Source organism: Falco punctatus (genome assembly GCF_963210335.1).
Source record: "Falco punctatus genome assembly, chromosome: 5".
In the NCBI taxonomy this organism is placed as follows: Eukaryota; Metazoa; Chordata; class Aves; order Falconiformes; family Falconidae; genus Falco; species Falco punctatus.
Window position 1 is genome coordinate 41,342,454 of NC_137584.1, and position 17,690 is coordinate 41,360,143.

At 39.0% G+C, this 17,690-nt stretch overlaps 2 protein-coding genes across 5 annotated transcripts in view; one reads left to right on the forward strand and one right to left on the reverse strand.

Annotated features, from left to right (window-relative positions):
• The window catches only part of PACRG (parkin coregulated), a 291,943-nt gene extending 277,554 nt beyond the window's left edge, over window positions 1–14,389 (reverse strand). Inside the window, exons 1-2 of one of the 4 annotated variants that reach the window (XM_080390584.1) lie at window positions 14,095–14,388; window positions 13,638–13,826 (exon numbers count right to left, since the gene is read on the reverse strand). In XM_080390584.1, the coding sequence (XP_080246710.1) occupies window positions 13,638–13,784 (147 nt within the window). In that variant the 5' untranslated portion in view covers window positions 13,785–13,826; window positions 14,095–14,388. Of the gene's footprint in view, window positions 1–13,637; window positions 13,827–14,094 lie in introns of all 4 variants that reach the window. The other 3 variants (XM_080390583.1, XM_080390586.1, XM_080390585.1) reach the window with 3 other exon arrangements.
• A 171-nt stretch (window positions 14,390–14,560) lies between these two features.
• The window catches only part of PRKN (parkin RBR E3 ubiquitin protein ligase), a 766,653-nt gene continuing 763,523 nt past the window's right edge, over window positions 14,561–17,690 (forward strand). The window contains exon 1 of the mRNA XM_080390567.1: window positions 14,561–14,600. Within this exon, the coding sequence (XP_080246693.1) occupies window positions 14,594–14,600 (7 nt within the window). The 5' untranslated portion in view covers window positions 14,561–14,593. The remainder of the gene's footprint in view (window positions 14,601–17,690) is intronic.

Below are 17,690 nucleotides of genomic sequence, written 5' to 3' on the forward strand. Positions count from 1 at the left end.
TAAGCGTTCAAACATTTTGGTTGACCTTCATGGCTTCTGACTGAAAGAAACTCAATCTTTTTCTTGCTTGTATGATTAACTTGTAATATTGCAATAGTTCAATTTTATTTAGTTCCTTTGGTCTCTTTTTCCTGGAACATGGAAAAAATGCATATAGGTACCTTTTCTAAAACAGCTTCATAAGGAAACAAGGCTTATACATCCGTGCTGCATGTACATTTATCTGCCTTCACTCTTAAAGAATGTGTATCTGTTGGGTCTTTTTCAAATGAATTTGAGAAAAAGTCAGATATCAAGCATAAACTCTTGCCTTCCTGTTTTTCGGAAATACCAGAGAACAGAGAAGAGTGCTCCGGTCAACAGGCTTGTCTCTCATGTAACTAGATACCTTATCAAATATTGCCAGGAAAAAATTGATACTAATCAACCAGAAAACAAATAAACTGCAGGATATCAGGCTTTGTTGGTTTAGATGCTTGGTACTTGGTGCAACAGTTTATTTTCACTGCATTTTTTCATGTAGTAGCATAATCTTCCAGTGATGAGGCTGCAAATGTTACATAGCTTTAGCGAGACCTTTCAAAAACACAAGAAACATGACAATACTTATGCCGGTCTCCCTTGAAAACACATCTTATTTCCTTTCTTTGGAAAAACACGATCCCAAATGATAATTTGAATCAGACAACTTGTAACTTGCAAAAAAAAAAAAAATTACAAGATATCTCCTTCAGTTGATACCTTGTGAACTACTCCCATCTTTGAGAGTGGGTCTACAGGACACCAAAGTAAGATCAGTATACATCTAAAGCAGTCAGGCAGGGATGAAGAAAATCATGAAACAGACCAAAGAAAGAAAGAATAAAGAAGCCTGAAAATATAGGCTAAAGAATACAGTACTAGATTGTACAGAGGATTACAGAATTCCCCTTTTAATGAACGTATTACACTAAGTGGAACTTTTTTTTAATCCCCCACCAGTTACTAACCAATATTTACATTAGATTAGGCAGCTAGAAAATACTTTAAGACTGTCATCTCATGGTGTTATGCATGATACAAATCCAAAGTGAAAGATACGGTCTAACAGTTGACCACCAGCCCCCAAAATCAGAGCAATTCAAAGAGCCTAACATAGGCTCTGAACCAAGGCTCCTTCAGCTGCTGGTGAAGAGAATGAGACACTTCAGTAATTCAAAATGATGCTGGAAGACATGCTGAATACCTACAGGATGCTGAATACAGGGATGTATGTGAACTTCCATTCCTCTTTGGCGTTCAGTCACATGAATCAAGACTGTAAAAGTGATATAACTACCTACTGAAAATGCAGACCACAAAATTATTTCCTGAAAACTAAAACCTGCTTTCAGAAAGTTCCCCTTAAATAATATTTCCATCTTTTGTATATTTATTTAGGAGTTATAATACAAACTCAGGAGGTGGTGACTTTGTTCATTTTTCTTTCCAGTTCACAAAATTTCAGGTCTACAACTTTCATTTCCCAGCACATATCCTGATAAGCCAACTGCAAAACCATCTTTTCCCAGAAGGCCACACAAGGGTTAAGAACACAAGAGTTAAGGCTTTAGAACTTCTAACACAAGGGAGTCTACCTCCAGCCCACTGGAAGAGCATTCAGGGAGGAGCCAGCAGATGTGCATTTAGCTTCTCTGAAGTATGAACTCTAACCTGTCCCTTCAAGCAGAAAAGGTCATATGCACATCTCTGGTAGAGCTGCTTTCAGAGAAACTGCTTTGGCAATCTGAACAAACATTTTGCTTCAGTTTTGCAAGTTGAGAAGTGCTTAGCTAAGCAATTAGCTAAACATTGGTGCTAAACATGCCATCAGGCAAGCCTTTTTGTTATCAATGTTAAAAGAGTATTAATTTGAAACTAGTAAAAATGAATAATATTTAATATTATAAAAGAACAAGAGCGCATAGTGTTCCACTTGCTGGAAGCAAAAGAACAAATAGGATAAAATATGGGGAAAAATCATCTAAGTCCTACTTAAGGATGACCTGATAACAACTTAAGGAATATCAAACGGGAAAAAATCCAGAGTTAATTGATTCATTATTGACAAATTAGTGATTATCACTGCAAATATATTTTAATGTATCCTCCTAATACACACTTTATTATTATTATCTAATGGAACATTGCACGATACAGGAAGAATTGTTCTATTGCTTCTAATGGTCCATTTGTTTTCTCACTTAGGCTGAAAAAAATTTCAATCTGGTGACAGGGAAAAGGAAAAATGACAATCCAAACAGAAGCAACCCTGTGAAAATCCAGTAATTTCCTCAACAAAACTTATGTCCAAAAGTCTGAATGTTGTAAGCTATTGGCAGGCACAGTATTGTTAGTGGTTGACATATACTTAACATTTCTATTAGAAACATTCCTCTCTCAGATAACACTAGACAAGAGTTTGTGAAATCTCATGCAAGCTTAAATGCGTCACTCACTGATTTCCACTGATACAAATGAAGTTTTGCTTTTTAAAAATAAAGTGCTCAATGTTATACAATCTCAGTGCACTGTCTGAATTCTTTATATTGGATGAACAATTGCATGACCAAAGGCCTTCAGATGCTATCCAATAAAATATTAAAACTTGATTGCTGTCCTGAATAATAATATTGTAATACATGTTAAATATGCTCAAAGGCATACTAGAAGCTTATAAAATAATCATTACAAACAGGTTTTAAGTAGAAGTCTGAAGCATGCTAAAACTTTATTTTTGTGTATTTTTAAAGATAGTATCTCTTGGTAAGTGGTAGTCTAACTCTAAAATATTTATACAGTGAAATCCGACTATTTTGTGGTAATTATACATAGACTGCAAATTTCCAACAGCATTGCATTGGTTAAGCTAAGCACTGGTGTAATTTACAGATACAGTGGACTTTCTGACACCACCATTAGCTTCAGGTTGTATTGTGTTCTAAAAAATAAATAAATAAAAATGTTCCAATTCAACTAGAAGTTACACATTTCATGCAGAAATAACCTTCTGAATTTGATGGACTATATAACATAGGAGATCAAATCAAGTTGTATTAATTGTTCCTCTGACCTTAAGCTATTGATCTAAAAACTGACAAAATAAATGAAGGGCATACAAATTAGAAGGCCATGAGATGAGTTAGTAGAATACTGTATAAAGGATGTAAAAAAATCAGCTAATACACATACACTTCCTGTGAAAAACATTTTTTCAGTCATACTTGACAAACCTGCAATTTAAAAGTATAATGAGCTCATTCCTTCGAGATTTTTTTCTTAAAGTAAAAATTATTTTCTAGGGTATTCTAATAAGGTCTGAGTAGAAGCTTTATAAGTACATTCTCTAAAAGGTTTCTAGCCATGTGGAACTGCCCTCCTTAACACCACCACCCCTGCCCCCCCACCCCCACCTGTTGAACATCATGCAAGAGAAATCCACTGACAGGAGAAAAGGACACGTCTGGAGGATAAGTAAAGAAAGTCAGAGAAAAAGTGAGCATGGAGCACTAGCTAAGAGTGCAGAGGGAGATCAACAGACCTTCTCTGGGAAGTAAGAATGTACATTTTTGACTTGGGGGATGGGGGGTGGCGGGGGGTGGAGTTTTATCTAATTCTGGCCACTAAAGTCGGTAAAGTATGCATACGTCTTTGCCTAAACAGATTTAGCTGGGAAGATAGCCAATACAAAACACTAATGTCATGTTAAATCATTAGCAACAGGACAGTAAGAAAAGCCAGGACACAATTTATTTTTTCTAAAGATTTAGATGTAGAACACTAGTCTTTTCTAGAGGAATATACAATGATTATTCTTGAAACAGAAAACTTGGATCATGAAGTATCTTCCTTAATTTTATGCAATGAGACTTATAATGAAAGGAAACTAAAGCTTTTGGATTTTTTAGAACACCCCCAAAACATTATTATAAAAGGGGGGCTATGGAGGCCACAGTCATGGGTGCACACTGAGTGGGAATGTGCATACGGGCATGCACCAGCCTTGCATTTGTGGCCTTGCCCACATGCACGATCCCAGCCTTGCACAGGTCCTTGCACCCTAACTCCCTTGCAGAGATGCTCCTTGCACAAGCCTTTGCACACTCACTCCCTTGCAAGAATGCTCCTTCCATGCAGCCTTGCTCACTCAGTCCATTAAATTAAAAAAAAAATAAAATGTAGAAAATAATACTTCATTCCATAAAACATGGACTTAATAATACAGCTGTCATTAAGATAAATCTTACATGGAAATAACAGAAAAGAAATCCTATCTGAACAATTATTGAAAGAATGAAATATCTGCTAAACTTCAGAAGACTTAATACCTACATATATTTTCAAGAACACATGGATAAGTCCAAGTAACTTAGGCAGAAGTAGTTCGTTCTTTCACATTATGAGATGCACAGTGAGACAATATTTATAATAAAAATGTTCATGTGATAACGGCAAAACCAATGGATGTCTTAAGCACACAAGACAGGCAAGAAAATACTGTACCCTTTTACTTGGATTTACAATAGGTTTTGTGCAGAATACTGTGTACTGTCTAGCAAACACACGAAAACCATCTCAGTAATATGCTTGTGACTAATGAAATTGGCATCAAAACGTAAGTTAAAAACCTATTCTTCCTCCAAATGGTTGTTACACAGGAAATGAACAGTATGCCATGCTTGCTTCAATCATTCAAGTGTTTGCACACTCACTTCTGTGCTGTATTTTATGTTTTCACTTTGTCACACATTGTGCAGAACTTTTGTAGTTACTGCAGTATACAATGCTTACTCTAGACAAGTGATAAAAAGTTTTCCACCATAAAAAATGCCCAAACAAAACTAGTTTGGATACTAAACAGGGTAACAATATCAGCTTTCATTTAAGGCACAACATGCTATCCACATACTTCTGTTATCAAACTGAAAACAAATCTGTAATCACTCTTGCTCTCAAGACCTTGACATCACCCTTTACAGAATCACAGATGAAGAGTAATTTTTTTAAAAAGAAAAATCTTGCTTTCAAACACAAGCATGCAAACTGCTAGATATACATTAAAAATACCATCACAAATGTATGAAAAGTTAAATTATGTGTTTACTATCCTATTATAATTCAGGAAGGTTTTATTATCGCATCAGAATCCTGTTTTGTCAAGTAGGAGGCCCAACTGAAGTTCTACAGGTCTATCTGACAAGAATTCTGTTGCTTTCAGGAGCAATTCCTTTACTTACATGCATCCCCTCTACTTACACCCATCAGAGACTAAAATTTGCAACCGTAACAAGCCTAATATTTGTAATGCATCCACAGAGTCAGAGTGTAACTATTAAACAGAAGACTTCCATAATGCAGCTTTCAGGACATTGTGACCACACACTGGACCTTTGTGACTTTATGTTATCTGACATGTATTTTATCAGAGAGTTAAGGAAGTTATCAGAGCAGTAAATTTTCCATCAAAATTATGTAACTATGTTAACAAAATGAAAAGCTATGCCAAACTGCTTATATGAATGTCAAGTAACAAGGAATCAACTGCTGCTGGGAGTCTCAGCCACTCAGTCTTTCACAGCATTTTTTCTATCACATGGTCCAGAAATTTTATCAATGTACCAACAGTATTGTTTGCTACTTCTTTTTTGCCTTTGCAGTAATCGTAATTTCAAAATGGTTAAAAAAAACTTCATGAAAAAAACAAAACCTCCCTGACCCCTTTAAAGGCTTACCAGATCATTTCAGTTTAACATTAACCAGGCATATATATTAACTGGAAGTATCAGATAGGAAAGGAAAGAAACCTTCTATTTCCCTGGTATGGACTCCAGACCTCTCTGCCTGCAAGAAGGCAACAACTGGCTTCAGCACATCAGCACTTAAGTTTTGGGAGCAGAGCCATAGCAAAAGTGATAGCAGGCTAGTGATCAGTCAGGTCCCCACTTTGGTGAGTGACATTTAGTTCCTCTCCTGTTTCTCCAGTGCTCCCACTACTTTCTCTAGCACACATGCCACTATGCTTTCTCTCCTGTCTCCTTCACCCATTTAAAATTTGCAATGTCATTTAAGTTACAGCGGTGACAAGAGGAGACTGTGAGACAAGGGACAGCATCCAAAGGTTGACAACTAGAGACACAGCCTTCTGCTTCAATTCCTTGCAGCATTCATTGAGGACTTGGCAGCAGTACTCACTGCATACTTGTTGGAGCAGACCGTGTAAGAAGAATTAGCTGCAGCAGGAATCTCAACTGATAAGCACGTGTTGCTGCTACCCAAGCACTGATTCAGGATTACTCAATTGTATTTATAAAGTCAAACTTATATTTATGATGCAATTCACTATTATAACCAGAATATGGTATTATATAGTTTTTCTGAGGGTCAGAAGGGAGACTGACTTATCAGAAAGATAAAGTATCTTCTCAGTTGTACCTCAGTTGTATCTAGTAGTCGTATTTACTCAGTTTTTACTCCCTTCACATCACATCTTCAAAAAAGCAGAAAACCTATTAAAACAAAAACTCTCAAATGACTTTTTAATTTTTCTTCCTCCAGTTTAAGAGTTACTTAATCATCACTAATTTCACTGACCTCAGTAGTGGCAGAGCCATGGAGTGGCTACAAACTACCCCCTTCTGGAAGAAGAGGTAGAATCATGGGAAAACTCAGGTTGGAAAGGACCCCAGGAAATCTTCAGTCCAACCCCCTTCTCCAAGCAGGATTATCTCTGAGATCAGAACAGGTTGCTCAGGGCTTTTTCCATTTGGGTCTTGGAAACCTCCAAGGAGACTGCATAGCTCTGGGAAACCTGATGCACTGTTTGACCAGTCTCATGGTGAAAAAGCTTTTCACCATCTTGAACACTGTCTCAACTCACATCTTCTGTCCTCCCACCATCCACTAGAGTGAACAGGCTAGCACTCTCTTCCTGACGGCCTTCTCATACCTATTGGGCCATTAGGTCCACTAGGACCTAATACTATTAGGTACCCTGGTAGTTTCTGCTTCTCCAGGCTGAAAAAATTATGCTTCCCTCAGCCTCTTGCCATGAACATGTGCTCCAGAACCCTGTCTTGATGGCTCTTCACTTGAACTCACTCCAGATACCCTATAGTATCACCAGTCAACTAACAGGAAGAAGACTAAGATAAAGGCTGAAACCTACACAAAAGCCAGGCTTTTACTTAGCTGCAATGAATGATACCAAATAGAAAGAAAGAATATGTACACATGTTCTTTGGGAAATGTTCTGCAGTCTGGGTGCTGAGAAAGGTGTACAGCAGATGCTGACCAAACTCACATTTTCTATTGGCTGGCTCTAGAGGCATGCCCAGCTGCATGTGGGAAATGATGACCTCACGTAATTCCCTAATCAGCAAATTCATGGCTTAAAATCTTGTTCTGAGACTATAGTTACAAACTATTTTCTAATACTTTGTTCTGAATCCCTACACTTGCAGTCAAGCATGTGAAAAATGCTCACTTAATTCAGTGAAACACCAGATGAGGATAACCACATACTGAGACCACTGCCAGATTTTAACTTGTATGAAATCTGCAAACATGTAAGGCCTTTTCTCATGTACTTAAAAAACCTTAGTCTGACATTTGTTCTTTTATATTAGTTTCAGTTTACAAAGTTTAAAATAGTTAATTCCAAAGCAAGAATTGACAGAATTTGGCAACTATCTCTGTAACTGTCTCCAGTTAGAATATTATTAATTAGTTCATAAAAACCTGATTAGTGGAGGAGTCTTGAAACATCACTGTCATAATGTTTTAAAGTCAATTTATGTTTACCTCCTCTAGGTATGAAATTTTAAAACTTCTAAGGTATTTTGCTACATAAAAGATCATAAATCAAATAAAGTGATTTAAGACAAGAAATGTCAATCAAAAACATGAAATGGAATCTAACCGATAATTTATTTATTATCTATTTTAAGTCATATGACTGAATTATAAAAAAATATTTACTGGAGATTCAACTGTGTAACAGTAAACGAAATAGCATGATTTCTTCATGCCTGAGAATATTAAACAAATCTTACAATCCTAGCACTGCAACTATGAACAGTATCAACCTTTCCCCACATTTTAAAAAAATTAAGGGCCGATTTTAAAGTATTTTAAAATAACAAAAGCAGCAAGATGAAGTCATGTAAGTTATAGCTGGAAAACATAATATGAAATGTAGGCTTTTAGAAGACATTATGGTCTTAAGCATCAGTATTTTTCCTGTGTATTCTGCTTTTCCATTATACCATCAATGTGGTCATTACAGAAAAAAGAAGCATGGGATTGGAAAGAGACATAACTTTATGAGGGGAAATAAAAACTTTCTTGCATCGAAGCTTTTAATGTTCGGATGTAATGCAACTGAAGTGCCTCATCAATTCCATTGCATGACTACGTGTATTGGCACAGATGAGGAGGTACAAATGCACAGCACAAGCAGTCAGGGCAGTGGCAGCCACAAATTCTGTTAGCTTACACTGCTACTGAACTGTATGTCAAGTCTGCACTGCTGTGAAAAAAAAAAGCAGAGCTGCTTTTAATCTAGGTTTAACCAGCACCCCAGTCTAGTTCACTGCACAGCCATGCAAGTTTATATGGAGCAAAGCATAAATGTCCAGGGATGAAAACCACACCTTTCAATTGTGGTGCAAGTTTATGCTGCTTTAAATGCTTGGAATTAATCTGCTAGAACTGAGTTTTATAACTGGTTTAAAATTAATTAACACCACGGTGTTGCTGAGAGTGACATTCCTCCCATACAGCTTGTGCTGTCAGTATATTCCTGTTTCCCCTTCTCCTTTCATATTTTAACGTAACAGCTGTTAGAGCTGATCCGGCCTCCTCTGTTGTTGCAAGAAACACCGAAGTAAATGTGCAATGGGAGACAGAAGCATAGTCAGGACAGGGAGGACAGCAGAAGACAGGAGCCTTGTGGTAGGCAGGAGCTTCTTGCCTCAATCCCTAAGACTGCAGTTCGATGCTGCTAGCTTAAACTGGCTGGAGTATTTTTCAGCAGGATCAGTTCCCTGATCAGCCAACATCGTACAAATGTGGGCACAATAAGGGGCAGCAGTAACAAACTGTCTGAAACAGGAAGAAGAAAGCACCATCTTCCAGAGCACTGACAGTTTAAATTGACTTACAGTGTTCACTACAGTATACTTGTACAAAATTGCTATTGTTAAATAGGAGCAGTTCCTCCAAGATGGACGTACTACTGCCCAATAAACACTTAACAAAACATTCCTTTAACTTAACATCTACTTGCCCTGAAATGTGCTGCCTTTCCCCATAAATTAGCTATTATAATAGAAAGGTAAAGCTTTTTTTTCTTGTAAAAAATGTTTTCCTATATCCTTAAAATCAGATCAGAAACTGTTACTGCTACAAGGTAAATAAAAGTAGTTTTAGTTACATGATGGGGATGAATATAAATAGAAAGTCTAATCACAAGTATGTATTATATACTTGTGATTTGTATATAAAGATATATATCAGAATATATATATAAATATATTCTTTGTATATATTTATGTTTGTATATAAAGATATAATCAGAATATAATACAAATATATACACAAAGATATAAATCAGAATATAAACAAATCACATTATCTCTACAGTTAAAATGAAACCCTTGCTATGAGTTATTATCAAAGAGTAAAGGCTAAGAAAGTTCTTCACAACACACGTTACCGATAATGGTTTGAAAGAAGAGTTTAAGCAACAAAGACCGAGAACTGATTCCAATACATACAGACTGTAGACCCTTAAAATGAGCAACAGAGGGATGAAAATCCAAAACTGCAATCTAAATAATGTTTTTCTGCTTATAAGCAATTACACTTCTTTAGGAGATGAGAGCTGTGCTTCTGCACATAGCTAAGACTCTCCCAGGTTGAATAGCTCTGCTTTGGTTTTTGAAATCCAGGAACAAAATAATTCACAGCATCACTCCCCATCAAAGGCCATCTAGTAGACATTCTCACTTTATGCTTTACACACAAACTGGATGTGGCCCACTACTAGCAGGAGCTTCTGACTGATTTAATGGAGCACAAATGTATGTAATAATGACATTTTCTATATAAAACCTACTGTTTTACATACTACCCCAGGAAGAAAACCCAGATACAGCACTCTGGCCAAATGAGTTGAAATTCACATGCTGAAGACACATACATCAATTTAAAGTGGTAACAGTGTTACTAAAGGAGACCCTGTAGAGGAAAGATAAACATACTTCTTTCCTGGTGAAGCCCTGTTGTTTTGTAGTGAGGAATTCAAGGTTCAGGACAAACAGGAAAAAGAAAAAAAACCTCCTTTCACAGCTTTATTGGCTCAGCACTCAGCAGGGGATATCTTGAGTTCTAATTCTACTCCAGAAACATCAGATCCATTCTAGCAAGCAACAATGGACATAAAATTCCAAAACCCAAAGCTTCCAAAACTCCTGCATGAATGACTTACGCACTAAAATATGTTGTCTAGTGAGTTTCCTACCTTGTCACTTTCTAGCCCTATGAATCCTAACTATCTGCAGCACAGTAGCAACACTTTGAAAGGACACGTGGAGACTTTCCTCTGCGATATTTTTTACCTCAGTAATCTTGTAACTTGTTGGTTAAGAATCTTTTAAAAGTTGGATGATAGACTATAATTCCCTTTAAGTAATAAAATGAATCCTTTCCTTGAAAAACCACTAGTTTATTACAAAAAAAAGGGGGGCACTAAATCTTTATTCAGTTGCAGAAAATAGGAAAAATAACCATTTGGTGAGGATCAAAAGTGAAGAGAGTATCTTCCTGTTGTCCACAATCATGTACAGACAATTTTCCACTTGCTAGTCTGTGTATTAGTTTTTAATAGTAAATTAATAAATATATTATTTTTGAATTATATTCCTGATTCTTCCCATGCAGTACACGTGAAGTACATAACATGGCACTCTTGATTCCACTCGTATGAAAAAACAACTCAGACGTAAACGTCACAATATCTAGCTTGTTAATGTAGAAGACCTCTGTTGGATCTTGCTCTTAATCTAAAATAATATATGAATTTACAGGTTTGGAATAACATAAAACACTTTCTTCAGTTCAGGAACTTTTTTTTTTTTTTAATATTGATTAAGTAATTATTTCAATACACAAATTTTAGATTCAGCCACAGCTGAGAAAAGTCTTGAGTATAATATGTACTTAATTCCCATACTGGCTATGAAAGTAGACTTGGGAAGAAAACTTTATCCAGTAACTTTCATTAAAAAAGGCTTAGTACAATGCTCTTTGCACAAGCAATATCAAAGAATCCTAGAACATTTACTACAATATTTACAGTCATAAATTCATAATGGTAATTTGTTAGACTCTGTGCTAAGATTTTAAGACTCACTGCATGCTTGCACCAAAGGCTATTAATCTGTTTGACCTGGAGATGCTGAACATGGTGCAGACAACCCTATGTTACGTTGTCATGCTGTTAACAAAAAGAATTACCATGTCTTAACTATATTTGCCTGCTGTGCTTTCAACCCTCCAGTCAACTCCTAAGCCTCACATGAGAACTTCATCAACGATGTAAACCTCTGACAAGTGAGTACTTAATAAATCTTAAGCTCCATTCAACCAGTTGTTGGAAAAGAGAAAAGGGACACCCATTTCTTCACAGAGGGGCAGTGAGCTATTCCTTACTCTATCCTGATCTTTTGCACACTAACTGGAAATTATTCCAGTGGTTGCCTGTCCTCACCCAGACCTTTTGCAAAAAACAGCTCCAGTACTATGAGTCTTCCAGGACCTCTAACAGCGTCATTGCTTCCTACCTAGATATGAGCAGAACCTGTGCAGCAGGTCAGAACACTGTTAAGCCTACCTCTGACTGGGCACCAAGGGGGCAAGCAGCAAGGCCGGCAGGGCAGCAACCAAACAGGCTGCTGGGAGAGGTCAGGGAATCTTTAATGCTGGAGGGTTACATAGCTTAGCTAGGAAAACCCATGACTGACCTGATCTAGTGCTAGTGACAGGCCCACTTTAAATGGGAAGTTGGGTTAGATGATCTCCAGAGGTCCATACAAAACCCCCATCATTTCTGTGATTCCATGTGTAGCTCCAAAGGCAATCTAGCAGATTTACCTGTTTGCTGTTGCTTAATGACAGTATTACATGATTTAACATTCTGTTAATGTTTAGGAAGTTAGAATTGCAGCCATAGAAGTTAAAACTCTATAAACATTTAAAAAAATCCATAAATTCTGATTAAATTCATAGCTAGTTATGTTCACAAGTCAAAGGTCCTTTTTTAAAATTAAATACGTATTTCTCATGCCACTGAAACTGCTGATTCTTCTAGACAAAATCAAGCATCTTTTACATATTAAGAATTAAAAATGTGCAAATATACACAACTTGAATTTTTTCCAGAGAAAAGAAAATATCTAAAAAATAATCCTTAAACTTACTGTCTATTCTCCACATCTCTAGCATTAAAATTAAACAAACCAACCTTTAAAAAAGGGTTTTTTTTATAGTTTTTGCCTTATATTTTTCTCACTAAGGTGAAACATAATTTGGTTTTACTTATAAGGAGAAAGTTTTTAATGTAGACAATTTCTACTCCATTTAAAATTTGTTTAAAGATGGACATGTTTGGGTTTTTAAGAGGATGCTTTCACAGATAACAAGTCCTGAGAGACTGCTCCAGGAAGACTGTTTCAGCAAATTAAGGGAAATAATGTATTGCATAATTCTTGTCAAAAGAATACATAGAATTAAAAATACCTTGAGAACAGAACACTTAGCTAATACCTTGATCTGTGTCCACATAAAGAAACATACAAATCAGGAGTTTTACCACAGATGTGTTCTTATATTAGCTCATCTACTTACATGGTGAACATTTGCAGTCTGTACCAGCTTAAGCTTTTTTATTCCTAAAATCTGACAAAAGTACTCAAATAAAACAATATAAAGCATTTTGAAGGTTTTTCTCCTAGTATTTTCACTCACATACCTCCAAATTCAATAGAAATTGGGGCTGTTACTGAAAGTGAAGCTGGCTGCATCAACTTCATTTTGTCTTTGAACTATGAGTTGGAGACCTAATGTTTGTTTCCAGTTTAGTATTCTCCTATACTGTGTGGAAGTTTCTTATTATTTTCCAAGCTTATTTAAATAATGAATGTATTTTCCAGATCTTTGCCATCCTATGTGACATTCACATTAAATTTATACCACACTGTGCCAGTATATGAAAACACTTTCAAATAATACTGCAGCACCATTTTACAGTGTTTTGCTACACGTGAGGTAATAAGTCTTGCACACAATTCTATAGGCTGACATTTTAATAGAATGTGCATTGCCAATACAAAACAGTACAGAAAAAAAGTGACATCAAAGCAACATGCTTGGAGGCAAAACATCACAATTTTCACAGGCATAGTTACCTTGCAATAATACTTCTGTAAAGCCTGAAGGTAATTTCAGTAACCAGGAAACTCCAGATACAGTTTTAGCAACTCACACACCTTCCTGACATGCTTCCTGGACACGTGAGTGTAAATTAATTAACATCACCTCTATACTAGCAGCAAACATACCACAGTGTTTTTCATCATGGCTTTAACAGTGAATCCATCGCAGACCTGCCGCTTGCTTTTCTTCACATGCCCCAGTGGCTCCTGCTGCAGGGCGCACCTGTCACCTGCGGATTTTGAGGGGCTTGAGCCCGCTTTCTCCACTACCATCTCCCCACCAGCGTCCGTGACGGGCAAGAAGCAAAATACTGACTAGAAAAGACAAACAATCATCAACATCCCGCCCTCAGTACGACAGAAACCGCGGTAGATGTACCTCTGCTCCCTGCCCAGCCAGCGACATCCCTCAGCGCCCCCCCCTCCCCGCACCTTCCCTGCCCCTGACAGGCTTCCCCGCCTGCCCCTCGCCCCCGTCCCCCGCCCGGCTCCCTTCGGCACCCCGGCTTGTCCCCCGCCTCCCTCCCGCTCCCGCTCCTTCCTCCCCAGCCCCTCACGGCCACCTGCTCTTCTTGCCCCTCACCCCGGCGGCTGCCGCCCCGCCTCACCCCTGCGCCACCCGCCAGGGTCCCCCGCGCCGGGTCCGCTGGGGGCGCGGCGGGAACCGGCCACCGCGCACTAGCACGCGTCCCCGGCCCCGCGCGCGTCGCTAGGCAACGCGTCAACAACCCGCCGCCGTCACGTGCGCGGGTGACGCACGAGGTTAACCACAGAAAGCCCGAGGGGGGCCCGCCCGCCCCCGCCGGCAGGTGCGCCCAGCACCAGGAACGCGCCGCGGGGCGGAAATTAACGGAGAGTCATTAGGGCGGGGGGAGCGGGGTCGGGCGAAGGGCGGTCCCGGGAGGGGAGGCGAGCGGTGCGAGGAGTACTACGCTACTCGGCGGGCTCCGCCAGCCCCCGCGCATGCGCCGCGCCGCGCTCGGGGCTGCAGGGGCGCGCTCGAGCGGCGGGGGCGGCCGGAGCGTGGGCGTGCGCGCGCCTCCTCCCCTCCCCTCCCCTCCCCTCCCCTCCCCGCCGCCGCCATGATAGGTGAGTGAGCGCGTCAGGCAGACGGCGAGCCCGGATGCAGGCCCGCCCTCTCCTCCCCGCCCCTTTGCTGCTGCTGCCGCCGCCGCCGGTAGAAGCGCAGCGGCCCTGGGGGGCGGCGTGGGCTTGTGTGGCTGTTTACGGTTCCCCCCGGTCCCCCTCGCGCCGCCCCCGCCGCAGCCTGGGGCCCCGCTGCGGCTGGCGGCGGCAGCCCGCGGGGACGAGCCGGCGCTGCGCAGCGCCCCGCGGCCGCGGCTCCAGGGGCAGCGGGCCGGAGCAGAAGGCGCGGGCAGGGCTGTGCCCTCAGCCCCACCTGCCCTCGCAGTGCGCCGCTGGTTAAAGCGCGGCGTGCCCTTGGCGCGTGCCCTTGGGGGACTCGGGGGTCACAGTGCGGAGGGGTCGCTGCCCTCCTTCACCCCCTCTGGTGGGGAATGACCCACCGAGGGACTGCGCAGGGCTTGTGGTTGAGGTCACTTTCAAATTATTTTGTATTCCATCTCAGCATATCGTTTATAAATACTACTAGCCAAGGTTTGCCTGGTTTGTAAATTTTTTTGGCTTTGCCCTGGTGTGTATATATACACGTTATTGCTCTGGCATGGTACTTGCTGGGAGCGATCTGAAAAAGTAGCAATTTGAGCCTAATCGTATTGGAAGTTTGGCCGTTTGGTCCTTGAGTTGGCTTTTGCACCCATTTAATACTGGTGTGGCGCAGGAATTGGTGTTTCAGCAGTGTGTTTTCCTCTGATTTGTAAGATGAATCCATACCTGGGGAGTCCTGCATTTAAAGGATCAGTTTTGTAGTCCTTGCTTCTTACTACATGTTTCATCCTGCTTTCTTTTTCTCAGTTCTGTGGATTATTAAACAAACAAAAAAAGGTAGTAGATGTACATGTATTGTAACAATTCCTTGCCTTCCTCAGGCTTGCTGTTTAATTCTCAGCGTAGGTGTCATAGGTGCTGTTTACATGAGACCTGATTGGTTTCAAAAGCATGGGGTTTATTGTCAAAATAGTTATTTTAAAGTAAACACCACAAAAGTGTTCAAGATTCCTATGGGTCTTTCAACTTATGCCTACTGCTAAGACATGATTATTTCTTGACAGTGTATGGATACGAGTATTAAGGTAATGTTCTTTCAGCTTTGCAAAGTTAAAAAAGTTGAAAGGAGTTACTTACATGGTACTTTAAGTCCATATAAATATTTATGCAAATGGTTTCTTCCTAGTTGTGGGATCTTACTGGGTTTTCCTGTCATCTGGACTTTTTTTCCTTTTCTTATATAGCAGAGATGATTTTAAATTAAAGGCTTGCTTTAAGGAAAGCACAGAGGGTCAGGTATTCCACTATCTTCTCACAATGTTATCTCCTCTGCTCATTTGATGTTTTTCTGTAGTATATAAAATACATGTATTTACAGAACTGCAGGATGTGTTTGGTTTTGAATGCTTTAGGAAAGTAAGTATAGTGTACATAAGGGGGACTGTCCATGTGGTTACAGAGTTGATGCCTTTGGCCCTCATACTGAAATCTACATGTTTACTTACTGCTCATGCAGGTAACATCTATGAGTGAAGAATTATAATTTTATTGTCACTATGGCAGACAGAAATGTTTGTGAACATTGATTATGAAATGTACATCCAGGTTAGTTGCAAATCTATAAACAAATCTGTACATGAATTGTGACGTTAAATGATTTAAGCAGCAAGCTGTTATTTTAATAAACAAGAAAGCGACATCCCCTCCCCACTCTGAAAATACAAAAAATGTTTTCAGAATACATATAGAGATCTAGTCCAGTTTCCTGCTTTCCGAAAAATAGCTCTAAACACTTAGGAGCTAGGAATACCGTGACAAAACTGGGGGCAAGACGGGAAGGGTGGAATTATTTGTTTAATCTGTGCTCAATTTTTAGACCTGAGTGTTTAAAGAATTATCCAATGAAGTATGTGGTATATTTTCCAAAATGTTTTGCAGTTTTATATCTGGAAGTGCTTTAGATCCTCATGACTTTTTGTGGCAAGGAATTTTATAATATAATTGTGCAACACATGACAATTTCTTTAATTGATTTTTAATTTCCTATCTTTTTATGTCCCTTTGTTCTTGTGCTGTGAAATAGGGAGAACAAACCTGATTAACATGTTAGTATTACTATTTTTTCTTCTTCTTTTCTCTGTTTTTAATATTATTTTGTCCAGTGAAATGGGTGAACCTTTTTATTCCACATTCCTCTGAAGTGTTTCACCATGCTCATGGTTTTTCTTTGAGCTCCCCCTGGCCTGAAATATTTTAAGATACTTTGCTGAGGAAGGCTGGGGTTTTTTTGTGTTTTGTCTTGTTTTTACGTAGCACCTGTCATTCCAGAAGAGGTTACACAAGTGACTCGTATCTCTGGTTTTTAATAGTCTTCATATAATTTACCATCCTGCTTGTTACTACGTCCTCCTGCCTTGTTAGTTCTTGTTGGCTGAACAGAGATTTGTGGAGAAAGAAGTGCTTATAAATTAATTTGAGTGCTAGCATATTACATGAAAAAAACCAAATAAATTACTATATGCTTATTTTCAGTAAGACGTTATTCCTTGAGGGAGGCCTTCAGAATATGTAACTATTTATTTTCATCTGCATTTAAAATATCATAACAGCAAGTTAATTACCTAGCAGTCCATTTGTGTAGAAATTTGTACATGGAATTTATCTAGGAAGTCCATGGCAGCTGACACATGCATGACATTGCACTGAATTTGAGTGCTTCTGGAATTATGATTCTTGGGTATATCTTTAGAAGTTTTTCTCAAGGCAAAATGTAAATGGTAAAGGTGGCTCTTGATTTTATAAATGCTTTTAGAAGATTGTTCTGTAAGGTGCTTCACTTCTAAGTGACATTGCCAGAATGATTTCTCAGTGGTCCTTTTGCTTATGTGTATATTGGGTTTTTTTAATGATAAATTTATTTATACTGGTTGCTGATTGGTATTCAGGAAACTTCTGTATGGAAATTTATTTAATTTTGTTTTAATAATGAAAAATAATTATATAAATGAAGGAGTCTTTAAGTTAGTGTTTTTCATTTTGACTAGACAATCC